The sequence below is a fragment of the Uloborus diversus genome, chromosome 1, assembly GCF_026930045.1.
Source record: "Uloborus diversus isolate 005 chromosome 1, Udiv.v.3.1, whole genome shotgun sequence".
NCBI lineage: Eukaryota > Metazoa > Arthropoda > Arachnida > Araneae > Uloboridae > Uloborus > Uloborus diversus.
This window is the reverse complement of record NC_072731.1, coordinates 93,702,995-93,730,802: the sequence shown is the minus strand read 5'-3', so window position 1 is coordinate 93,730,802 and position 27,808 is coordinate 93,702,995. Positions and strand designations below refer to the sequence as shown.

At 31.5% G+C, this 27,808-nt stretch overlaps 1 protein-coding gene across 1 annotated transcript in view; it reads left to right on the top strand.

The window, feature by feature from the left end:
• Positions 1-26,389, top strand: part of LOC129231114 (cytoplasmic dynein 1 light intermediate chain 1-like) — a 62,449-nt gene extending 36,060 nt beyond the window's left edge. The window contains exons 8-11 of the mRNA XM_054865364.1: positions 3,608-3,721; positions 7,344-7,436; positions 16,944-17,067; positions 22,582-26,389. Of these exons, the coding sequence (XP_054721339.1) occupies positions 3,608-3,721; positions 7,344-7,436; positions 16,944-17,067; positions 22,582-22,718 (468 nt within the window). The 3' untranslated portion in view covers positions 22,719-26,389. The remainder of the gene's footprint in view (positions 1-3,607; positions 3,722-7,343; positions 7,437-16,943; positions 17,068-22,581) is intronic.
• The last annotated feature ends 1,419 nt before the right edge of the window (positions 26,390-27,808 follow it).

The window sequence follows — 27,808 nt, the reverse complement described above, 5'->3', positions numbered from 1 at the left end:
TATTGTTTTACTATTATAGAGTGGTTTCTGCGAGGTTTCAGAATTTTTTTTAAGTAATAGAAATTATTTTTATTTAAATAAAGGATTATTTCGTCTCCCCCCCCCTTCCCCCCAAAACCCGACGCGCAAAGTGCTGGGACTTTTTACCCCTTCTTGCTGGAAGGGTAAGAAGTAATTTGCAACAGGTTTCACTTTTTTTTTTTGGATGTTTGGGTTTGGCCATTTTTTGGCCTAATTTTACTGTACTATAATGCCATACATTTTTCAATAAATGGTTAATCATAGCTGATGTGTTTTTCAACGATTTTTTTAAAGGTATTTTTTTTCATAAATTTCTGTATGGCATTAACATCATTTTATTAACAATATTTAGTTCTTATAAAAAATTCTAATGCCGTACATTTTACGTGGGACTTTAGTGGAAATTGCAGAATTTGATTCAGAACCCAACTGATGCTGTGATAACGTCATGGCTGGGAACCGCGAAGATCGTTTTCTTTTTCTCCCGATTGAGCGTTTTTCCCCCTGAAAAGGGTGAATTGTTTTGTACTTTTGGGCACTTAAGTTTTAAAACAAAAGCTTTTATTATTTTACAGGCCGGAAAATGTCCAAAATAAAGGTATTTTTCAAAAATATTAAAATTAAATTTTCCAACATTTGGATGTGAAAAATATTTCTGTGGCTCAATTATCCCTTGGTCTGTGAAGTAAAAAATGCTAAAATTTGTCAAAAATCGCATAAAAACTTAAATAACATTTTTCCAAATAAATTCGCAAAAATCTGGCTCTGAGGTGCACATTTACAGCATAAGTTTCCCCTGTTTACCAAATGTTATTTTTCTAGGCCTTACCGTTTTCCTTGGAAATGCACAAAAAATATACACAGACACGCACATAGATACACTCACAATCTTTTTATTTTATTATATGTGTGGATTGAAAACTTTCAATTTATTCAATTAAATTTTAAATATATATTCTAAATGTTATCATTACATATTGTTGTGATTCGTATACTTACTTTATTTTAATTTTAATGTAATAATCTGTTATACAGTATGAGAGTTAAAATCAGGGTCGGATTTAGGGGAGGGCTGGTGGGGCTACTGCCCCTAGGCCTCCACAAGAAAGTGGCCCCCACAGTAAAGTTTTTACAAAATGTCCTAACTTTCACAAGTCAGCAAATTTTACATTTTTTCTCCCAATCCCTATATATCAAAATATACAGATATATATCAAAGTATCGGATATTTTCGAAAATGTGATCTTTTCGAACCCTGATTAAGGGCCTCCACTCCTTCGTTGCCTCGGGGCCTCCACAATTCCAAATCCGGCCCTGGTTGAAGTAATAATTTGTCCTTTTACGTCTAAAATATATAACTATCGTACCAACGATTTATGCGTTTTTAAAACACTACACTTTTATTAATATAAGAAAAAGACAATTTAATTAAAAAACAGTTTCAGATCCTTCAATAAATTTTGAATAAAAATACTGATGCAAGGCATTGTTTGCAATCTTGTCCCTGTAAATACTTGTATATACGACATGACAAAAAAATTAAATAATGCAAGCATTTGAATTGAATTTTGCAAACACCATACTGTATCAACTTATCTTCAGTAATCTCATAAGTGCTTGATTTATATGATTAATAAAAAGGACCAAAAATAATTTTTTTATCAAGTAGGTACTATTTTTTTCAGGCGGCATTTAGTTTTTATTGAATTTTAATATCATCACTAAAAAGTATGTATATGCCATACAAAAATATTAACTGTATTTCCCCTTTCTCATGAATACTTTTTTTTGGTCAAATGTTCCACGAAAAATGTATCAAATCATATTTTAAAATCTTTAAAAAGTATGATGAATCAAATGATCATCAACCCTCGGTCTGAATAGAGGGGTTGATACCCCCATACTTTCACCCTGTACCAATAAATTGGTACGGCATTGAAAAAAACATGAAATTATATTTGAAAAGGAAAGGAAATATGCTTATGCCGTACATGGTAAAATCACTGAAAAAATGCGTAAAATAATTAGAAAACCAAAAATTTTGGGCCTTTCCTGACCCGTTATTTTTGTACGGCAAAAAGGTAAAAATGACTTTTAATTGATTGTCTTTAAAATTAACTGTATGCCTTACAAAATCTTTTTACCCTAAAATACCCTTTAGCGATGCGTCACTTCCTGCTTCCGTTGTCATCACATTTACCACACAAAATGTACGGCACTATATCAAATCATATTGTTATTTAAAGAAGTTTTAGAATCTTAATAAATTATGATGGATCAAATAACCTGCAACCTTTGGTCTGAAGGGAGGGGTTGGCACCTCCATATTCTCTCCCCCGTACCTATAAATTAGTACGGCACTAAAAAAAATGAAACTATGTACAAAAAGAAAAAATATGTTACAATGCCAACATGGTAAAATCACTGAAATAGTCCGTGAAATAATTGGAAAACCAAAACTTTTGGTCTTTTCCTGACCCTTTTTTTTGGTACGACAAAAAGTTGACTTTTAATTACAGTCGGACCTCATTGTCACAACACCTTTGGAACAGTCAACAAAGTGTCGTCATAGCCGGAGCGATGTCATAACCGGAATAGTTTAAAAATTGGTAATTAAACATTAGTTAACAACAAAAATTAGATTTAATGAAGAAATTAACAACATTATATATGTATTTAGTCAGATTAAACTAATGCTAATTTGAATTATTGGTAGATATAACAAAAATTATTAAAAAAAAAAAAAACTTCACTCTTTTTTCCCCCCCAATCTAGTCTACGCAGCTGGAAGTGTCATCGTAACCGGACTTGCACCAAAAAAAACTGTCGTAAAATCCGGAGCCACTTAATATTAAAATAATTCTGCATAAGTTCGGGACTTTGAAAAAGTGATGTGACATCCGGAGTGTCGTGAAATCCGGGTGTCTCGATAATGAGGTTTGACATCATCTTTAAAACTAACTATAAGCCGTACAAAATCTTTTTATCCTAAAATACCCTTTCCCCCTGTGTTTCTTCCTGCTAATGGTATAGTCACATGTACCACTCAAAATGTACGGCTTGGTGCTTGAACTCTTTTTATGAGCTACACTACAGCTTACAATAAGATTCCCGGTGGGTCAAATAACCTCCCCATTTTTCAGCATAGCTTGTGTACTATTAGTGTCATTTCTTGAAACTGCTGAATTAACATCTTCAAATTAACTAGGGTATCATTGTTCTTCATGCAGTGAAAAAAAAAATGGACTTCTTTATCAAATAACCAATAATCTTTAAGTCAATACTTATGTAGCACAACAATAAGTTGTTAAAACCCCTAAGCCAGGGCTAAGGCAGAACCACATGCAATATACCGGACAGCCTAGTAATCACATCCGAACCCAGAATGTGATAACCGGGCTGTCTGTGTATTGCATGTAGTCAATACTTATATTCCCTACTCAACCATAGTATTTGAGCCTTTTTAACTCTTAATATTAGCATGCATATGTAATGTTGGTTTAAAGGCATTGGTTCTGTGAGTGCACTTTGAGTCTTGCCTTCTTTATTCATCCATGTTGTATGAGATTCCTTCTACTGCTTGCAGCCATTTCAAAGAGAAGCTGAAGTCATGGCTGAAGATGATCAGTCCTTCTTGTGTAAACTCCACAATCTGCTCAACCAACAGACTCCAGCCAGTGTCGGGAGACCGGTGACTGCTGTAAGTTTACTTTTCATCTCTCAAATTTTTTATTTGTTGAAGTTTTATGTCCTTTCATAAAAAAACTCACTTTCATGCAAGGTGTCAATGTTTAAAAATGGTGGTTACGTTCTATCAAATTTTGTTTGTCCTTGCCATTACAAAAAAAAAAAAAAAAATAAGCATTCGATAATTAAATTAAATAACACAGTTAGAAATATATACACATTTTAAACAATGATAAATTGATATATCTTAAATGTAAAACACAGTAGACTAGCAGAGGAAAAGGGAGTCAGAAAAGTGTTTCTAGAAGACCTTTAGCGAGCAATTTACTATTATGGACTTTTTCAAAAATGAGTGTACTGAAAAAAGGTACGAAAACAGATTTCATAACTCAAGTTGAAGTTACTTTTTATAGTCTTCATATGTACTTGTAATATACATACTAATTGTTAAACTATTTTTTTCTTTAACTTACTTCAAAAACCTTTTTATTTTTATGTTTCAAGACAAACGTTGTCAATAGGTAAAGAAAATTTCCCCGCTTAATCGAATAAAATTTCTTGGAACCGACGATATTCGATTAAGCGGAGCCGACTGTACAATGTTTCTTCTTTATTTTTGATTTTGTCCTTGATGTTTATCCTCACTTTCAGGGGTCCCTTGATGAGAGGTTACTGTGACTTCTCAAAATATTTCCTTATTCGGAAAACTTTGCCTGAAGATTTTTCAGATTTTGAGACAATATTGCTACTCTGAAATTTTTTAAAATAATGCCTTAAATAATTTTAAAAAATTGAGTTTGGACAACCCTTTTTACTTTACCACGTCTGCGGACGATATTTGATTAAGCGGGGCCGACAGCATTTCCATCAACAGTCATGATATTTTCAATCAATACAGTTTTGAATTCCACCATTTCATATTTTATTAAAATTTAGCATTGACTTAGAAAAATGTGAAATTTTACTAAGGTATGCATTTTGTTCTTGATTTGCATGGCTTTAAAATGTAAAAAAGGGTTCCAAAACAAAGGGCAGTTGTTTGCATTGCAGAAAAATATTTCCTAATTTTAAGACGTAAAACTAGAGACATAAAATCAACCTAATTTTACAACATTTTGTCCACTCTTTCTTTTGGTAAGCAATACCATATTGTTTAAAATATTTAAGAAAATTTTAAAATCCAATTCAAATTTTAATTTCTTCTTAAAATTCATAATGAAAAACTTAATAATAATTAATTCTAGATTTGATAGAATAATTAATTCTATTATACTTAGTTTTGTCCTATATTACAGGTGAAAATATAGATGAAGAACAATTAGGTCTTTATTGTTTAAAAAAAAAAAAAAAGTTGAAAACTGAAGCCTCATTTCCAGTAGTTTGATCCTATATGCAGTTCAATTCATCAATGCTATTGTTGACACTTTTACAAAATTGTTTTCTAATTGTAAATATATATATTCCCCTAGTAAGTCTAAACCTACTGTAAGTAATAAAATCTCTTTGACCCGAAAGAAAATAATCGTTCTCAAGTCCAAGGATTATTATATCGTACAAAAAATTTAGTTGGTGAAAACAAGGTGCAAAAAATAAAATTGGCGTGGCATTCTGATTTTTGAGATTAGTGTTGAATGCTATCCACTTTTGTGGTAGGTAATTAAAAGTGAAAAACTAAAATAATTTTAAGTTCATAGAATGGTAGGCACCAGTAAAATAATCAGCAGGAGCATGGGGTTGGAGACCCCTGCTTTTAGATATAAATATGCATGCGTTTTTTTTTTCTCCATTAGATATAAATGTGATGTAGTATATTCTAAAGAAATTGCCATTAATTTTAGATTGAATAATATGAGTATGTCGCTTATATGAACCAATTTTGTTTTAAAGAGTTTTGGTTCAATAAGATGGTTGATTCAATAAAGCAAAAGTTAGTAAACATTTTTTCAAAAATGTGGAATCCTACATACAATTTAAGCGAATTCAGTTTAACCTCAGCCAGATAAGAAAAAATATCACTATAAGTTTGTTCACAACACAGTAGCCCCTCGTTATATCGCTCATTCGGATATATCGCTCTTTTCTTCTGTCTCCGGAAATATCAAAGCCTAAAATAAGAAAAGAAATCCCTTTGCTTTAAGTTTGAAACCGTTTCTGAAAAACATATGGTATTGCTCGGATAAGGTCTATTTCTTCTTTATTTTGTGAATGAACAAAAGAAAGCTATTCATCTTCTTTTCTTATGAATTCACTGGAAAAGCAGCAGCAATTCTTGTTATCCAAATGTACATACCTGCGCAGTATACTATTTCAGTTTAAGATAGTCTGTAAACTATTTGACATCTTCTTTTGTATTGATACATTACATTTAAAATGAGTGAGAAATGTCAAGCAAGTGTCATACTAGCCCATGTAGAAGAGAACATATGCCCTTCTTTTAGTACAGAAAAGATTTGGGCTTGGTTGCACAAACCGGGATTTGCATTAAAAAAAGGAAAAATGATCTGGACGGGCAAAAGAGTTTTCTGTAAACAATGTGGTTACTTTTGCTTTTCACATCCTTTCTACCGCAAGTCAAATGGATTAGAAAGTCTTATTGGGAATAAGAGGGTATTGGAATGCTCACTCTTATTTCGCTGTAGCTCAGAAAGATCATCTTCATTCTCCATTTGATGTTTTTAACTTTCTAACGGTGAAAATTTACTTAAACTTCATCCTTGTTTAAATTTTAATAGGTGTGATAGTACATTCGTGAACTACATCAAATCCATTAGAAAATCATGTCAAAAAGAACAAATGCTAATTTACTTGTGTGTTGGACTTATAACTATTTTTAATCGACCTCCGTTATATCGTGCTTTTGGATATATCGCTCTTTTTCTTTGTCCCCCGAAAAGTGTGATATAACAAGGGGTTGCAGTATTCATTCTTTGTTTATTTAGGAAAAAAATATTGTAAAAACAGTATGAAAAATAGTTACAAAATTCAAATATTAACTTGTTTGTGCTTTAAAAAAAATCTATTGTTTACTGTTGATTGCTTTGAAGAGGCAGTAATTAGTTTAAACAACCGTATTTTAATGTCTTTAAAAAAAATCTATAACCTTCGTAAATTAGGCCTTGCTGCACCAACGTTAAAACTACCTGTGAGCCTTGTAAATACCGTGTCTATCTTCTCTCTTTTTGTTTGACTTTTCCCAAGAAAACTCACTACAAGCGTGCAGCACCCTACCTCCCCCTTCTTTCACTATTAGTAACAAATTAAAAAAGAATATCCTTTCACAAGAAGAAGTTAAAGATAAGGAAAAAAAAGACTTCTATGATGCAAAAAGTATTTGTGGGAAATGTTGAATTATGTGCATGTAATTCATTTAAGCAGTACATTTGATTCAAATGTCCAGCAGTTTTTTAATTTTACTGCTAAATTTTATCCTGCTTTTAAGGGTTTGATCCATTAAACTGGCTGATTCAATTAACCACTGATTCAATTACCCCGGCTCTCACAGTACAATCCATTTTTCTTACACTGGAACAGTATATGTATAAATACTTTGAATATGACAACTCAGCCATTCTTTAGAATTATTTTCATTCAAACAATAAAATAGCCATCTGTAAAAATAATGTTTCATTTTACAGCAAGAAACTCCCGTTAGAACTTCTCCTGGTGTTCAGAAAACAGCAGATCGAAGAATATCTGGATCTCCAGGCGTTCAAGCTTCTCCAAAAAAGGTTTCTTTCTCTCTCTCTTATGTTAAATTTAATTTGTTATTTTTTTCAACTACAAATCATTTTAATAGTGTTCACTCTAGAGAAAAAAAGGGCAGGGTGCAGGTCTTTGAAAGGGGCACTATTTATTATAAAAAGGGCACTATATATATTTCAACGCGATCTTCCCCCATCCAAGACCAATGGCGCACCTCTCAAAAAATACTGATCCCCCCCCCCCCCAAAAAAAGGAGAAAAATAACATCTTAAAACCCCTTGCGAAAATTTCATCCATTCGTCTGTACCATGAGCACAGCGGGGAGGGGGAGAAGGGTCTGTTGGCAAGGGCCTGATCCCCAAGGGGTCCAATATTTTTTAAACTAGGGGTGAAATATAGAGGCAAACAACATGGAGCGGGACCCGGAAATTCATTTGTGCACACCCTTGCCCCCGACCGCCACCATCAACTTCAGTATTGAATATCATTTCTTCCAGAAAATGCTCTTGTCTTTAGGTTAGATTGCCCTCCCCCTTCCGCAAATGCCAACTATAAGCACATTTTTCAAACTCCATAGGAACATTCAGCTAATGCTGAATATTTTCTTTGGGTGTGTTTCAACACTTTTCGGGCCATAATTGTGACTACTTTTCAATAAGAATAAAAAATTCTAGGCATTTCAAAATCCTTTGAATTTCAATGTAAGATGAACAGTATTTAATTACGGATCCCCCCTTCCTATCTAAAAACTGCCTAGTAATGTGCATTATGCCATTAAGTATTTTAGTAGCACTCCAACATTCAAAGAAAAAAATCCAGTAGATTTTTTCAGTGTAGCGCAATATCGCTTTTTTCCATGTTATTGAGGGGAAAATAGGGATTTTTTTATTATCTCTTAAAGTGCAATCATATGCAAGTTCCTTGAGTCATATACACAGAGTTAAATTAATGAAAATATTAAATGGAAGAATAAAAGTTAAAGTAATACTTTTTGAATGAAAAGTTATTTAGGGAAAAAAAAGAATTTCAATTATCTGTAAAAATTTAATCATAGACAAGTTTTTTCAGGTCTTCAACAAGATTTAATTTACTTTTTTCGGCCCAAAGTGCCCGATAATAGCGGTCGTTTTATGTACAAGAAGAAATGTTGTAATTAAGCAACATAGGCTTAGCGATGAGTGCGCGAAGCGAGATCGCAAACGTAAACAAGGACTGATGTTGCCAGATTCCAATGTGCTAAAGTTTGAAATTGAGTAGGAAACTTTCAAACCATGGAGTAAAAGCGCTAAAACGATGTAAAAATTTATTTTAAAGGGGTTTATTTTTTTCATTTTCGAGAAAATCCCTAAATGGAGGGATTTTTTTTAGAGATTAATAAAAACCGGGAGATTTTCAATAAAAATCGGGAGACCGGGAGAAATGTCAAAAATCCGGGAGTCTCCCGGAAAATCCAGTAGAGTTGGCAGGTATGTAGTAGACATCAAAATCATGATGAATGTAAATTCAACTTTTTAAAATATATTATACTTCAAACAGAATAATTATTAAAATATTGTGTGCAGTGCTTCAAAAATGCAGTTGTAGCAAAGTGCAAAACAAAAAGGCTTTATTTGAATGCCTAGTGTTGGACTTGACACAACTTCATTGTGTTTGCAGATGTATTCGTTACCAAAGCAGCTGGGGCCAATCCAAAATTTTAATTTCACTGACAATTTTTATGAAAATTTAATACATCAGCATTTTATTTTTGTGATTTTTTTAAAAGCAATATTATAGTTTTTTATGTATAAAAAAAAGAAACAGTGCAAAATCATTTTAGTTAGGAAAAAGCACAAGTATGTTAAAAGTATGTTTTTAATTATGTCAATAAGTTTTTTTAAATAATCTGTTAGTATACAACTCCTATTCAGAGATAATACAAATACTCAGCAAAAAGGAAAGAATAAATATTTTGCAGCTGAAAATTTCCTTGGCAAATTTCACACAGAACAATATGTTTCCATTTCAAACTTTCTTTTTTTTGGGGGGGGGGGAAGCTAAAAGTTCAAGATAACAAAAAAATACCCTTGTATTTTGGTTCAGTAGACTTTGTACTGTGTACTACTTAGAAAACAATTAGAAAGTTCACCAATCAGAAACAGATGCGAAAAGATTGCTTCACAATAACTAGCAATGCGCCAAAATTAGCTAAGCCTAATTTACACGTGCAAACGAAAAACGGACACAAATGGCTGAAGCGCTACGAAAATGACCTATTCATACGATGTTTATTGCTCAATTCAACATTACATTTCAAAAATAATTTTCATTTTGGTGAAAGTGTCGTTTCTGTTACTTTATTTTCGTTAATCTTTCGATTTTGCAAGTGCGATTTCGGGGAATTGATAGTTATAAATGAGGTAAAATCGACCTGTATTGGACCTTAAAATTAACTAGATAAGTAAATGAGTTTTGAAACGGTAATTTCGCAAACTTAGTTATTTCTTTTTTTTCAATTTTTTTAATATATATTTCTTTAGAATTTTTCGCGGGTTAATTCAACAGGCTTCGCGGGCCACGTTTGGCCCACGGGCCATAGGTTGTGCATTTCTTAGACCCTAAGGAATTCAAGCACTATGTTAGGTTTCAAAACTTTATCAATCACTTCAAAATAAACGCTTTTTCCAAGCCCTTTACAAGGATTATCAAGAGCATACAAACCCTGCTTCTATTCTGTTTTGCAGGAAAAAAGAAAAAGGAACAGCCTGAAAAATTTCAGTAAACTTCATATTTTTTCGGCCAGCATCATCGTCAAGAACCGTGTATTTTCAAATTAAGAACCATTTGCGTTTGCACTCGAACTGGAGCAGTTTATCTGCATCTGTTCTTGTCTGACAAGTAGTACCCCTTCTATTTTTCCTGGAACTGGCACCCCCTAGTCCTACAGATGAAGATAATATAATAGGAAGCCTACTTACCACCCTCCCTCTCTCATTGCTGATTCTCAGAAACTCAAGGATGGGGAGTAATTAAACAATAATCTCCCTCCCCCCCCCCCCCCGCCATCTCGGCAAGGGCGGATCCAGGCTCCGGTTAAGGGAGGGGTCACCAAACGTGTACCCACAAACAACGGTATCTTGGTGGGGGGGGGGGGGGTAACAACATGCTCGTCAAAAAAAGGGAGTTTCTTCGGTCTAAATCGTAGTTTTACCATATTTCGTTTTGTATGAATAATCTGAAAACGTTGGTATTGAAATCTTGTGCTTGTTTCTTACTTACCAACAAATCGTTGTTGCATTATTAGCATATATAAAACAAAAAATACAGTATGCTTCTAAGAAAACTATGTATATTCTAAACGTTACAATTTTTAAACTTTGTGGAGGCCTGGTCAATGTTTACATCAATGTCTCTGTGGATATTTAAGAGAGAAAGTCTCACAAGGCGTTCCTCACACATTGAGGCTCTTAACCAGGTTTTTAAACGCCGCAATGTTGAGAAGGTTCGCTCACTTGTGGCAATACTAACTGGCAATGTAGCTATGAGTCGAAGAAGGCAATTTATTCCAGGATACATGTGATTGTCACATTCTTCGATAAGTTTTATGATACATGGAGGGAAATCTTTAACTGGTTTTTGATTCTTTTCCCATGTCCACTTCGCAACCCACAGTTGATATTCAACTTGCAGCGATGATGTATTAACTGGCAAAAGTCCTTTATAAAAATCCCCCACTTTGTGCAAAACTTCGTTATTAGAACCTGCTAGCAGAGTTTGCGGCAAAAATGCTTTAAGATTGAAAACTAACCACATTTCGCCAAAATCGTCGAAGAGTGTCCGTTTTAATGAGAGTAAAAATCCTTTTTACAAGAAAAGTTGTATCCGTGACCGAGTTTGAGAGTCTCCACTTTAATAAAAGGAAATTTAATGTTTTAATCCTAGAAAATGGAGGAAAAAAAAAAAAACTCCGAAATGAGGGGTGTACATTAAGCGAGGTTTCACTGTTTTACGCACACTTAAAGAAATTTATTTTCTGCAAAACAACTCTTTTACGAATGTTAATTGTTTATGTGCAAATATAGATGTAACCGCAATAGAGGTTTAGCAATGATCTGTTCAAACAATATATTCCTCTTTAAAAAAAAAAAAAAAAATCCAAGAAGTAATTCCAAATTTTTAAAGAAAAACCTATTTGCCAGAATTTGTTTATAAATATCCAACAAAAATTACGTTTTTTAGAGGTACCAGGTATTTTGAGAGCTCTCACCACGTAAATCTTTCTAATTTAAATACAAAAACGCTACCCCCACCTCCTATTTTTGCGCTTGGATATAACTTAAATTTGTACACAAATTGGGTGATCCTCAATTTCTCCTTCGAAAAAAATCTGTAACTGGAAGATTAAAAAGGATCTGGTGGGTAATGTTTGGTCTGGTTAATGGGAGTAGGCTCATGATCCCCATGACCCCCCCCCCCCGGATCCACACTTGCCCCTCCCCCCTTAATTTTGCACTTGGATATAATTAAATTTGTTCATAAAGTGGATGATCCTCAATTTCTCTTTCGAAAAAATCTGTAACTGGAAGATTAAAAAGGCTCTGTTGGGTTATGTTTGGTCTAGCTAGGGGGGGAGGTCATGACCCCATGACCTCCCCCTTGACCCACACTTGCCCCCCCCCCCTCTCCGCATAATTTTGTGCTTGGATATAATTTAAACTTGTTCACAAACTGGGTGGTCCTCAATTTCTCCTTCGAAAAATTCAGTAACATGAAGATTAAAAAGGCCCTGTTGTGTAATGTTTGGTCTGGCTAAGGGGGCAGGGTTCGACGCTCCGGGAATTCGGGAAAACCGGGAATTGTCAGGGAAAATGACACTGTCAAAAATGTCAGGGAAAAGTCAGGGAGTTTTCAAATTTTGTCCTCCAAAATTTTTTTTCCATTTTTTTCCCAAGGAATTAAGTACCATGAGATCTAGTCTTCGTTTTTATTGTGATTTCACGAAAAAAATTGTAAATTTTTATCTAAACCGACGCTGACACTTAAAAACTGCGATCGAAAAATGAACGTTTTTTTTTTTACAACGAAAAATGCGCCAAAAGAGCGAAGATTTCTTGCATGGAGTCAGTGAAGGGAACGCATTTCTTTCTACTGCCTAAAGTTTTAGATGGGTTGCCACAACATTCTGTTCGGTTCAGGGTTCGTACGCTCCGGGAAAACCTGGAATAGGGAAGTTGCAACCTATTAAATGTTCATATTTTGGCTATTGGATATTGTTAATTGACCCTCAAAACTAAAAATTCACCATCGCCGAATTTTAAAACACCGTGGTTGATTTTTAATGAATTTTTAAAATCCACGCGCAAAAGTGCGCGCTTCTGAAACGTCACGAGCCTACGTCACAGGGCGCGAATGGGCAGCCTTCCGCCGAAGATCCCTTGTTTTCGCTAGGAACATTTTGAGCGCGCTGATATTTTTATTTTTTAGAAATTCAATAATCCTTTTGAACACACTATGGAGGCCGGATTCGTTAAAGCACAATCTAAATAATCTTCCTCAAATAATAATCAATGGTGATATTCGAATATTTCCGAGAGGATGAGAGGTTTAATGTTCCAGAAACGCGAGGAGTTTAATGCGAGGAGAAAGCCTTTTACGTTTCGTCTTCGAAGTCGAATGCGTGACCTTCGCTTCTCCCCTATCGGAAGAGGGGATGACGTCACAAGAGCTTGAACTTTAAAAATTAATTTAAAAAAAACTACTTATCGTATCGCAAAAATTTTTTCACCTATGATGTTCATACATGTTACTCTATCATATAAAAATAAAATTGAAAAATCGAAAACTTCCCTATTATCAGGGAAAATGACATAGTCAAAAATGTCAGGGAATTTTCCAAATGTGTCCCCAAAATTTTTCTTTTCCAATTTTTCCCCAGGGAATTTTTTTTTATGAGATCTAATCATCATTTTTATCGATGTATTTAAAAAAAATTGTAACAATTTTAAAGCAATGAAAAAAGCAATGAAAAGACCCAAAAAATCTTCAGCAGCAGCCATTTTTGGCTCTCAGTAGTTCCCAAGGAAAAAAAAATCAGGTGAACAGGAATTATGCACAAACTCAATAGGAGAGAAGACAATTTACTGCTTCGGAAGCACAACCTGTAGATGGGAGGGTCGATCGGGGAAAATCGTTTTTTTTTTGGATCGGAAAATCATTTCAGCTACGTGTGAAACGACTCGCCATCTTTGGTCATTGACAAGATGGAAGTAGATACGATCCTAAAATGCTTAAGTTTCTAAAAACAAAGCAGAATTGGATTTTTTCTTTAATTGAAAACGGATTAAAATAACAAAAAATGGTCTGCAAATTGTTTTTCTATTATTATTGAAAATAATTTTCTTGAGAAATGAAAAATTTTGTTCTTAAAACTTAATCTTATCCTCACTACCTCGGACGCAAATGTGATAAAAACTATTCAATGAATTGTACTTTCATGAAGATTTATTATTTTTTAATTGTCTTCATGCGACAAATTAAAAAAGTTATTTCTTATTTTTGGGCATAGCCGCCATATTTGGTCATTCCCAAGATGGAAGTACACAAGACTTTTTAAGTGCCTAAGTTCCCGAAAATGGCATTGGATGTTAATTGCAATGCAAACTATTGAAAACTACATAAATTGTGCCTTTTTTTCCGGATAATTTGTAATTATTTTCTGGAAAAATGCAAAATTTAATCTTCATAACATTTTTTTGTTTTAATTGATTTAGACTCTTTATGTGCTAAATACTGACTATTTTGCTTTTATTGTAGTTTTTTAAGGATTGTTAATTATTTATTACTACTTTTATACTACAAATCCAAAAATCTACTTATTATTTTAAATTTTTCACTTTGTCGCCATATTTGATTGTTTGCACAATGGAAGTAGACTTAAACTTCCAGAAACAGAATAGGATGTTTATATCAATGTGTAATATTGAAAATAACATTAAATGTGCGAAAAAGTTATGACTTTTTGAAAATTAACTATTATTTTCTGGAAAAGAAAATTTAAAATTTTAATGTAAGCGTCCTTTAATGTGTGGAAAAAAAAAAAAAAGAGATTATTGGCATTGGCAGATATTGATTTTTGTTACTATGCATTACATGGTATGCCGATCGATGCAACAAGTTAATCATATTTATACTGAAATTTAGCTTTGCATTTTGCTCAATATGTTTTGTGTAACCTACTAATAAGAAAATAAAAAGAAGTATTGTAAACCAAAAGCGGATGCTAAAAGGTTGCTGCAGGATTACAGCAAAACGCTATAATATTACGCATGACATCAAAGAAACACTGAAATAAGTTGAAAGTACTCTGTTTTCAACAAATAGTAAACAAATTAAAACAATTTTGAACAAAATGTTTAAAAAATCTTAAAATTTTGACAGAAAACAAAGGGGAAAAAAAATCCAAGTGTTTTTTTTTTTTTTTTATAAATCTAAGGGAGAAGTTTCAGTTCTTCTGCATTGCTACTTTAAACAATTTTAATTATTTTGAAAATATTACTATTTAAACTTAAATTTTGAATGAAGCGAGTAACCTGGAATTTTTTAAAAAACAACCTGGAAAACCTGGAAAAGTCAGGGAACTTTTTTTAACCAAAAGTGTATGAACCCTGGGGGGGTCATGACCCCCCCATTGGATCCGCGCTTGCATCTCAGACGACCGAACACCTTCCCTTGCCCTTTCAAACCCATCCTCAGTGGAAGAAAGATATCTACCTTTTTTTACCAACTGATATGTCTGTTAGAATTCCGAGAATCTTATCCCCTCTTTACCTAGGTGTTTGCATCTCCTTTTATTCATGGGGCTGTTTTCAGGGTGAAATTCTGGGGACAACGGCAAGACATGAGCGTTTTCGCAGATGATCGCTGGACAAATAAAATTGCCCCGATATCGAGGCAGGTCCAAACGATGCTTGAGGCATCTTTTTAAAAACACAGGGCGCATATTGTTATTTTTGAAAAGGGCGGGGCGCATTTTGCGATCTAAAAGAAGGGCAGGGCGCATTCTGCCGATATGAAAAAGGGCAGGGCGCTGCGCCCTTCAAAAACGGCCTAGCGGGAACACTAATTTTTAATTTTGTAAAGAATCTGAAATTGAAATCAGTTGCTTTGGATGAATTTCTTTTGTTTTATCGAAATAATGTACTATTCAAATGTTATGAAAGTATACATTACTGTATGAATTTTTTTTTTTGAAATGCCATTCTAAATTGTGTTAATATACAGCTTATGAATCATGTATTCCATATCAGGTGGACAAATATTCTCCACCTGACTATCTCCGTTGACAAATTTTGAATGTTTAATTTATTAGACTAAGCTTGATAAGTTTTGTCCCCAAATTTTCAAAACTAGAACTATTAGTGCAGGAGTCAACCAGTAATTTTAATTGAGATCCAGACACTTTTGAAAATTTTTATGAAGGTTCAGAAAAAAACTCTTGTACCTTACACTAACTATTAAGTCTAGTAATTACTTCCAAAATACTAGAAAAAGTATTAAAAGTTTGCCAAAAGATATTACATACTTAAAATTATTTTTAAATAATTTGTGTAATTCAGAATTTAAAAACATTTTTTAAGGTCCAGTTTTTGACCTTCTGCGGTCCGCCAGCTGTCTACTCCGGAATGAATGCAAACTTTGACTTTCCTACAAAACAAGTAGTACTCAGTTTAGTTCTTAGTAGAACTGTAAATTTTTCCAGTTACACTACTCATGTTTGTAATGATTTGCAGCCAAAATTTTATGTATAGACTATTAATATTTTGAATATGTTAGTTATAGCTTGTGATTGGTTTTAGCTTGCTTTGAGCTCAAATGTTTATTATTAATAAGAGAATAATAATTAATTATTAATGCAATTTAATTATAATTAATTTCTTCCTTGCTATTACTTGCATTTATTTTATGTGCACACAATGACTTAATATTATATTTACATAACTAATTCTCTTCATTTGTAGAATCTCAATATTGGTAAAACTTGATCCTTTTTTTTTTTAATTATTTTTTTTAACTTATAAATGCAGCTGGAAATTACAATAGAAGTAAAATAAAATGCAAAAACTCATATTGCAATTTTTGATTCATCAAATATTTCTTCTTTTTAAATTTTTCTCAGGGATAAATTAAAAAGAAGTTGGAATGACTTGTAACTTGTAATAGAGGCGAAAATATAATGCCACAGTTTTTTTTTCTTTCTTCCGAGTTTTCAAATTGAAATCCCCCCCCTTGGGTCACTTATATTTCAAATTTTTGATCCGCATAATTCTTCCAATTAATATGTGCAGAAAACAGTTAAATGAGAAGATCTAGGGAATGTACCTTCATTCAGAATTTTATGCCATTGATTCGATTGGCAACAAGTAGTAAATTTTCAGAATTAAGTATTTTCTCTGAGGGGAGATATTGAAATATATGCCCTTTTCATTAATTGTGTGTTTACATCCTTGGTATGAAAGAGAAAATAATTTGACTTTTTAAAAAAATCTTACCAACAGATTGACGGCAAAGCAGGTGCTGTTGCAGGAGAAGGAGTTCTTCAAAATTTCTTCAATAGTTTGTTGAATCGAAGAACAGGTGCTCCTATAGGTGGTCCTATGTCTACAGTACGAAGTCCCGGTGGTAATTAAATTAATAGTTTTTAATTTACATGTCTTTTATTGCAGTTGCATACGTAGTTTTTTAGCATATAGTGTGTCATTGAAATGTTTTAATAATCTAGTTTGAATAAATAGTGCTTACCTGCTATGGTTACTCAGCATTTTATTTATTCACATACATTCATGTATGTTCAGTCATTAACATGTAAAACATGATTGCATGTTTGCCGAGCTAATATTCAAAATAATAAATATTTTTATTTATTTTTTTTTTATTTGTTTATTTTTCGAAGTTTTTAACAATAATTAATTCTATCTCATTTGATAAAATCATGAATCAAGAGGATTCATATTAAGATGTAACTTTGAATTTATGTGTGTGCAGATATATGCTGACATAATTATCAGTACACTTATAAGTATGTTGCCAAAAAAAATCTTTTTTTTGCTGTATTTTTAATTATTTGAATTATCATGAGATAAGTCAGAACTTTATGACTCCTCTCCTTCTCCACCCACACTTGATAAAGGAATATAAAGTACTACACTTCGTTTTGCACTTTTCTGTTTGTTTTCTATAAATCAGCAAATTCAAATGAGTTCTGGCGCAAGAGCATGAATCCAAAAGATACGATGAAAAAATCTGATGGTTTTTTTTATTAAAAAAATTTAAGATTATTTTAAAAATATTAAAATAATCTTAAATTTTTTTTAAATTTAAGATTATTTTAAGATTTTTTTAATTAAGATTTATTAATTTTTTTTTTTTAAATTATTTCTGTAGGCTTGGTTCTCACTAAAAAGTACGGAACAAAATAAGTGTAAATGATTTCTTGATAACAACACTCAAAAATTGCAGTTAATCTTAAAATCTTCATATTAAGGTTAATTCTAAAGCAGTTAGTAAAATTTAAATTAAAAATTTGGCAAAGAAGAAATATAGGTATAGTAAAAGCTATTCATACAAATTTGTATACTGCCGCATTGTGTGTAAAATTAGCTTCTGACGTATATGAGCCCTATTTTCGTTGAAATTTTATTGATGAAACATAATTTTAAATATACTCGGGAAAATTTTCAGAGTTAAAGTATTTAAATTTTTTATAAACTCTAAAATTAACTTTGGGTTCACCTGGGGCAAACCACCCCCTCTCAAGAACTTGGACTTAGAAAAAAAGTTTTTTCTCTCAAATTACAGCTTTGAAAAATTGAAAACACACGATTTGATCAATATCTATTTGTTAAACATTAAGGGGGGGAGGGGCAAATTACAGGTAACCCTTTTCAATTTTTTAAAAAAGGGATTTTTAAGTCATCTCACTTTTAAACTCGTAACTATTGGAAAATTTGATTTTTCAATTGAATTTCTAACGTGTATGCACCTTATGTTTACAATAAAAGACAAAATGCAAAATTTTTGTAAAAGGGAATTAATGTTTCAATCTCTGTTTTGAGGTTTACCCCCTTCCCCTGAAGGGAGAGAGGGAATTGAAAAAATATAATTGAAAAAAAAAAATCAGGAATTGGAATCTGGCGTTTCAAAAACCAGGAGTCGGCCATTTTCCTTCCGACTCCGCAGCCCTGGTTTTTTCTGTGCTTTAATATAGATCTTTAGAAAATGTTTAAACATTTCCTATGCCCAAAATGCTTAATGTTCTCCTTTGATCATATTTTTCAAAAAAGCACAGGATGTAAAATTTCGCTGCTGTATGATTGTTTTCAAAAACTTCGAATGCAAGTGTTCTACTATTTAGTTGGGAGGACTTTTCAACTTCATACTAGAAACTCAAAATCCATTTTTCTAAAAAAAACTCTGGTTAAACCTATGGGAATTTGTAGATTATTACAGACAGTATTCAAGAGAAATATTATTCAGGCAAGAATCATCATGGTGAGTGAGTTTTAACAGGGAAGAATGAGGCTAATTTGAAAACGAATTTCATAAATCTAAAAAAAATTTAATTACATATTGGTGCAGCTAATTTTTGATCACATAATTTACTTAAAAGTAATAAAATTTAGCAATGTGATTAAGCTATTGGGCATTATTAGACTATTATATACAATAAGGTCATTTTAAAAAAAACGCGCTTTTTTAGGTTCAGGATGGTTAGCTTCAAAAATATTTATTTTTAAGCACTTTTTTTATGAGATTTAGAAAAGTATAACAAATTTTGAAAATGATCAATACAAATTAATGATGTTATAAAAATTTTTAAAGGTTTTTTTCACTGAACGGAGGGATACTTGTATGCCTCCATTACATGTCCCAACACTTTTCTTCCCATGTACTTTTTCATTTATTTACTCAATACAAAAAAATATAACAGATTTAATAGTGAAATTTCATTCATTTGATTTTTTTTAATAGGTTAAAAGAATTATGTTGTAAAAGAAAAAAAATATATAGCATTCATAATCTTTTGAATCACTGTCACAGTATTTCTTGTATCCTCCATTAATGATTTAATTAAGTAATAGAATTTCCTATAGACGGCAGTACTGGCAGCTCATTACAGAGGTTTAGAATCACAAGTTAGCCCATTTTCAACTCTGGGTCTTCATAGTGAAGCTAAAGAACTTAGTGTGAAAGAATTTCAGCATTATTCTCTTTGAAGTCGAATAGGTCCTTAACTTTGTGTATCCTCCGTTCTTGAGTTAAAAAGGAAAGAATTATTTGTGTACAAAAAAAATTTATAGTTAAAATTGAATTACTTTTTTAAAAGTAAATTCAAAATAACATGTTGCGTTAACCCTAAATCAACACAATGATCATAGCAAAACATAAGTATTTGTATCCTCCATTTCTGTATTCTCTGTTACAGTATAGATGTAATGGAGGATATACAATCAGAAATGGAGCATACAACTTTCTTTAAAAATCCATTTTAAGAAAGATGTGTACATTTTAATCAGTTCAAATCGTGTTGCTCATGCAAGATGCAATGTTTATTTAAATGAAAAGTTTAAAAATAACATTTAAAAAAATATATTTACTATCCGTTACCCTCTGTTCACATCCAAAATTTTAACTACAAAAGAAAGTTACAAAATAACCAATAAAGAATAACTATTTGAGAGTAAAAAGGTACCTAAAAGGAACAATATAAAGTAACTTAAAAAAAAAGGAAGATTTTTTTTTCGTGAATTCCAACTTCAAAAACCTACCTTTTTTGTACAATTACTCAATGGGAAAGTCAAATAAAATGCTTGGAGACATATATACAAAACAAAGATTTATAGACTAAAAATATTTTATGAAATGTTATATTTTTCGAGTTTTTATTGATGTCACCCCATAGTAAAATATTTATGTACTCAGAATATTTTATGGATATGTTAATGTCATACAAATTAGGAAAAAATTTTACTTTAGTAGGGTTGTGGGTACTCAGAACTGTGTACCAGAAGAGGCTATAATATCCAAGAGGGTAGATAGCTTTAAAAGGGCCATTAATTTTCTTTGGGGACTAATAAATTGACTAGGGAACAGCCTAGTCACAGCCTGTTGCTGATCATCACATTTGTATTTGTATTGCAAGAACAGATTTCCCTTCATGTCAACATTTCTTTTATTAATATCAAGTAGTTTTTCTTTTTTTTTCTTTTTTTTTTAAGAATATGATATTTAATGTTTTAAAAATATAACCTTTAAAAACATTTTATTTTTACTTTTTAATTTTATAAATGCACTTATTATGGGCAATAAACCTCCATATCACAGATAAACATCTTAAAATTTACAGCTGATGTGCTTGTTTTATAAATGCTATTACATGCATTATAATTTATTTTAACACTCATTTGATTTATTAAAATACTTACATAAACTTCACCTGATCTTACTTTTTTTTTTTTATCATTTTCACTTTAAAATATTTTACAATCAATTGTTTATATACATATTTATTAGAGATGTACCGAGTACTCGGTAACTACTCGGTACTCGGCCTACTCGGCCAATTTGCCGAGTACTCGGTACTCGGCCAAATTTTGATCAGATACTCGGCCAATACCGAGTAGTTGCAAAAAATTGAATATTGTCCAAGACAGATATTAAAATTTATAAAAAAAACACAATCACATATAATATTCTGCAATCATTTACAATTTAAATTTAAATTTTGAGAATAATGAAGTTTGTAATGCTTCAAGGGAATAAATCTTTATTTTAATGTCCCCAAAGTTAATAAAACTTATTTATTAAAAATTGTGCAAAAAAGTAAGTATAGAAAATATGGAATTTTTATATTAAAAATGTATTTTTGCTACAAACAAAAATTAGTTATAAGAAATATAAAAATACCTTTGCTTAAAAAATAAAAGGAAATAAAACAACGTTAAAAGCACAGTGCAGACACGTGTTTTGGCATTACAAGTAATTCCTTTTTCAATGCACAAAATGTGAGCTTGTTTAAAGGCATCCGACAACAATCGGATTCTTTTGTCGAATGTCTTTAGTCTTTAGCTAACATTTTATGCACTGAAAAAGACGTTCCTTGTAACGCAGAAACACGTGTCTGCAGCGTTCCTGCACATTTGTTTTATTTGCTTTTAAAAATTATTTATTTTTGGCGGACAAGAACTATAATAGATTGGTACAATTTGTTTTAATTCCAACTTGATTAATCATACCTTTTATATTTATTTTTAATTTAAAAAATAATTTTTTTGTAAAATTTTTGTCAAATATATAGATATATATATAAATATAAACAATTTTTTTAAATAATGCATGATTAAATCTCAGCAGGAATTTAGTTTTAAAAACTATTATATTTACATGGAGGTCTATACAACTATTCCTATAAGTTCAAAATTCATCACATGTGTATCGGTGGTTCTTCTTAAAACATAATTGGTACTTGGTAACTCGGCCGAGTAATGAAAGGCCGAGTACTCGGTACTCGGCTACTCGGCCAAAGTGCTACTCGGTACGTCTCTAATATTTATGTATGCTATTTTTATATTCAAATATTACTTGAATAGGGAAAAAAATCTATATAATTATTATTTTCAAACTTCAAATTTTTAACTCAGAACTTTCAGTTTACTGATGAAGTGGACAAAATAGACGAAATATACAAAATGACATTTTGTCCAAGACGGTTTTTTTAGGTCTTTTCCGGCGATTTTTTCTGGGGTGAACAAAATAAAACAGCCCTAACTAGAAATGATTGAACTTATTTATAAAAATATATTTACCTATGTTTTACGTAAGAAATAAGGGTAGATTTACACACAAATATGTGCTGTATTTTATAAAATGTTATTACAATTTTCTTTTTAAATGCTCTACTTGCTTGAAAAATGATTGCTCTGTGGAGTCATATTGATCTCCATGTACTTAAAATAACTGCTTTTTAACCTTATTTATAAGAAAATAGTTTTATATTTTTGCTTAAAAATTTTGCTTCTTGAGCAAAAGATTTTCCAAAAATGAGTTTTTACAATTTTGTTGTATTTTTCTTACAGGATTTTTGTTTGTAAAACCTTTTCATTTTTGTTGCAGTACTCTTTCTTTATCTATTTTCAGACAAAACACCTAGACACGATGCAGTTGCAGAGCTGGATAAACTGTCCGGGAGATCGAAAAAGCCTTCCCCTTTCTCTTCACCATCAGATGTGTCCTTTGGTGATGATGCCCCAGATACACCATCAATGCAGTCCTAGTACAATTTATGTTTTATAAATTACCTAAGGAGCTGTATTGAAAAAAAAAAACTGACTCTAAATATTGACATAAACAATATTTTGATACTTTATTATTTCATAAACGTCATGCATTTCTGACTTCTAGCTGCCATGTCTCTCCTCTGCAATGGGCATTGTCTTTTCTATTTAATGCTGCACAAGCGGAGCATGGTGTATTATAAAGTATCAAAAGTTTACAGACTAATTTCAGTGTTCCTAAAATTTGATGGTGCATTGAAATTTTTTGTTACATAATTCTTCTGTGATTGAATACAGCTTTATAGATTTTTAGTTTTGCATGATGCATTACGTTGGCAACTCATGGCAAATTCATTCTGTAAAATACCAGCATAAGTTATTGATAGAGGTGTGTGATAACTCTTATTTTGTTTATTTTGAAATTAATTTCAATTTAACCACTTGAGTGTGGAAACTGTGTAGAAATCTAATATTATTAAAATATATCTGTAACTTATAATATCAAAGACATTCTTTAAAAAAAGAAAATGTTGTTGTTTTTAAATGGCTAATTATATTTATTAAATTATTTTTAACTCATCATATTAAACAGTATTTTGAGGTGCAGCCCCCCCCCCCCATATTTATTTTAAAATGAATAATAAAAATGAAACTGAAAAATTGTGCGATTTTTCTCTTGGATAATATCTAATTTTCAATTTATTATATCTATTGTATCATGTAGCTCTCAATGTTGCCCAACAATGTAACACTAAAAATGGTGCCATAGTGGAACTATTGTTACAAAACTAATTTTTTGAAAGTACTTGCATGTTCCAAATTCTGAAATATTCGGCTTTTGAGCATTAATATATTTATAGTTTCAAAAGCTGTTTGGTTGAATGAATTATTTTTGAGTATTTTTGTTTTGTGTTAGTGTTTCAATAGAAATTGAATTTAGTTAATATTTATTTTTGCCTCGTATTTTGTGAAAATGTGAGGATTTAATAAGCATCTTCTTTGATACCTTTCTCAATTTACATTTGTGAATTGTTTTAACAGTTTATATTAATTATTTACCTGTTTATACATTGTTCTGGTTTTTTGTCTTGTTTTCTGTCGAGATTTATAATGAATTATTTCTTATTTGCAATATCAATATAACTTATGTTCTAGTGACTAAGCATTAAAACTCAAAACTGTAAATATGAAATTATGTGTTAAAATTTTAAAATTATCTCCTTTTTAACATATGCTGAAATATACTCAGGAAGAGGAATATTTATGATTTTGTTGTGAATAAAATATAAAGACCATCATGAACCATTTTATTATTGTTTTCATCTGTTAGCTATTCAGCTCTGTAGCCAAGTATTCTATTATCAAAACTGTGCATAATTTGAAAACCAGTATCCTCACAGTGAGAAAAACAAATTGATCTGACAATAAGTATCACAACCTGGATGATAATTCTGAATAGTGCATGCAAGGATTTCAATTTTGGGGTCCAATTTCTGCAAAACTGATGCCTATAATAAATTTATATATAAAAAAATTTTCAACCCTTCATTCAAGCTGTTCATTTTTTACCAAGTAAAGAAAGCTAGTTAATTCAATCAGTAATATTTAATGTTTTGTACTATAATCAATTCATGGGATTTTTAATGCCATTACTTTCATTTTCACAACTTATCGTTACAGGCTATATAACAAATTCAATGCATAGCAATTCTAATAACTTTAGATGTTTTTAAGAAAAACAAAATTGTTGATCAAAAACAGCAATTTGCTTTATATGTTCATTTAATTTTGGTAACTAAACCTGAACATCTCCCATGAAAAACATTTCCTACCCTGTTTATAATTGCTAACTTGTAATATTAATTGATATTGAAGCCATTAGTAAATGTGACAGTAAGTTTAAAAAATGCTGACTTAATTTTTCCTTTTTTTTTAAATTAAGAGTATGTTGATAAACAGCATATTTATTGCTGCTGAATCTCTTTAATTTCTAATATATGTTTTTTTACTGTAGCCTATACTGTCACAATTCATTCTGAAATTTTTTAATGCAAATGAAAGCAAAACATCCTTTAAAACAAATTTAAAAAACTTGCTGATACTACGATTTTAAAAGAATAAAATAAGTGAACTTTTTAAAATGTTCTCTCAAAGAAATTTTGGTAGTTATTTGAGCAATTAGGCTTTTTTTTTTTTTTTTTTCAAGTTGTAATTTTAACATGAATTCAATTTATTATTTAATGACAATTTTATAAACTTAATGCTTTTACTGCATTAAAATTCCTAATGGTAAATTGTGTCATTAAAAAAATAGTCTTGGTATTATTTTCATTTTTCTTTCCATTAGATTAGGAAAAGCATAATCAAAGAAAACATGTTGAACTTCAGATAATTTTAATTATGATGCTACTTGAATTGATAATTTCAGGAAAAGCGTAAATCCAACGGATTTCCGAATGACTTAGGCCCTTTTTGATAAAATCAATTCACTTCTCACATAAGCTTCCTTTTTTTTATATAATTCTAAAATTGGTCAATATTGCATAAATCTTCCTCATCACTTTTTGTCATATTTTTTTTTTTCTTTTTTTTACTGATAAACTTATTCTTAGTTTATCAGTAATATTCATGTATTTAACAGTACTTTTAAATTATTTTGCTTGTTTATCTTGCAACCCTTTTTTAGCAGCAACTACCAAAGGTTTAACGTATGATGATGATTATTATTTTTTTAATTTTCACATTTTTTTGTCATAAATGCTGCAATTGAAGTATTGGGGGGGGGGGGGGGTATATTGTCTTTGATCTTAATCTATTATGCTTATTGGAAAAAATCTGGACAGGAGGGGGAGTGGTTAAAAATCAAAATTGATTTGATTATTTTAGAAACGGCTAAGTCCAATGGATTGCCGTAGGACTTATGCCCTTTCTGAAATAATTGATTCAATTGTATTTACCCATTGTACTCTACTCTAGTCTTTCTAAACACATACATCGTTTCTGAATACGAACTGACACATTCAATCCAAAATGTCAGCAACTTAAATAAAGTGAAATTTGAATTAAATCATTATTATTACTTTAACTTGAAAGTTGCCCGTCATGGTATGGTGGGTGAAAATTTGCTTCTTCATTTTGAATGCAGCCCTGTTTGGTGATATTTTGGTAGTCTAAGTCTTAACCCTAACTCCAGTGGATTAATCCTTACCTCCAGTAGATAGTGGTCATTGTTGATCATTTTTAAGTTTCTTCATTCTCCTAAAATGAGTCTTACCATTAAAACAGTTAAATCACCAGATCGAGTTCAGCTTTGTCACAATAAAGCCTTTCCCTGCATATTAAACTCTACCAAATCATATTGTCAAATTATCATGCCGTGGCGCGAGTTTCATTGTTGAAACACAGGGGTTACTCGATCATCAGCTATTATTTATATGAGGATAAGATAGCTACCATAAGAAAACACCATTCATGAGAAATATAATTTCTGTTATTCTTGTGGATTTAGTTTTTCTCCTGTGATACTCTTCTGAATATTTATTTGAAAATTCGTTACAAAAATGAATATATTGTATGAAACTGTGAACATCAGTTGTAATCGAAATTTGACTTTTAATTTGTTATTGTTGTACATAATTTGAAACGTTAGTAATAAAAAAATTTTAATTCCCCTTTTTAGTATTTTTATTTTAATTACTAATTGGGACTTTCGTTAGATGCTATAGTTAAATTGACCCGTTCAAGACTGATCACTGAAATTGAAATTTAGTTTTTGAGCTATTTGCTTGCAAGTTAAAATGAAAAACTTATGGGCCTCAGGAGCCACTCGCTTTTCTTGCTATTTATTTTAAACTGGTCTCTTTTTGAGTAAAATAAGACAATGAATAAAAGTACAAATAAAAGTGTTTAAAAAGAGTTTAATACTCAGCAAACAGCTGTTTCGAGACTATCAAGAAAACATCTTCATCAGTACTTAAAAGAATGTTTCACAAAATCCCAACCAACGGTTAAGTGAGTAAGGAACACAAGATGATAAAGAATAAATATATCATTTGTGGCAAGAACTAAAAACTTTGTCAACAGAACTGAAGGGAACATCTGCACTCACGGAAAAATGTCATACAAAAAACGAAAAATTGGACAGATCATTAACCACTGGAATACAATTCTTCCATATGTTATCAGTTTCTCAAAAATCTTAAATCGTGAGTGGAAGAATAATCATGAATAATTTTGGCAGAAGAAAATCAAAAATGTTGATCGCAAAACCATTAATGTTGGGCAATAAGAGAGTGTTTGAAATGTGTTTTTTTTTTTTTGACACATTTTTCATTTTTTTATAGTACAGTAAAAATAGGGGTCGGACCCAAACATCCAAAAAAAAAAGCTAAACCTGGTGCAAATTGTTTATTACCCTCTCAATCAGAACAGGTAAAAAGTTCCACCCCATTGTGCGTCGGGTTTCGGAATGGGGGGGGGGGGCATCTAAAAATTGCTGTTTTGGGTGTTTTTCCAGAATTTTTAGAGTAAATTTAAAGTGAGAATATTATGTCATACTAAATTTAAAAGCATAAAATTAAAGGTGTTTGCCCCCTAAGGGGATGACATAACCCACCAATGCTACAGAGCCCCCTATCCCCGTAAAACGAAGCAGTACCCCCCCCCCCCATACATTTTATATGGAAATATTATTTTCTGCAAAGTTAAAGTTAGAAATCAAGTATGTCCATCTTTCAAGTGCGATGGTGCACTTCCTCCCAAAGCTACAGCACCCCTCCCCCTCCGCCAAATAAAATAATACCTCAATTCCCCCCCTCCCCTTCAATTTCAAGTAGAAGTATTATTTCATGCAAATCTAAAATGCATTAAATCAGGACTGTCCACCCCATAAGAACAGTAGCTCACCTCCCAAAACGAACTTATATACTAAAAGATCCCCCCCCCCCCTCTCTGATGGCGCACATTTGATTAAATGGTCAAAAAAATTACACTGAACTGTTTTTTGCTTTTAAATTAGTTCTCCTAAGCTTGCGCAACAAAAAGTCTTCGTTATCAAGATCTTTTTTGGAATCTAGATCCTCAGCAAAATC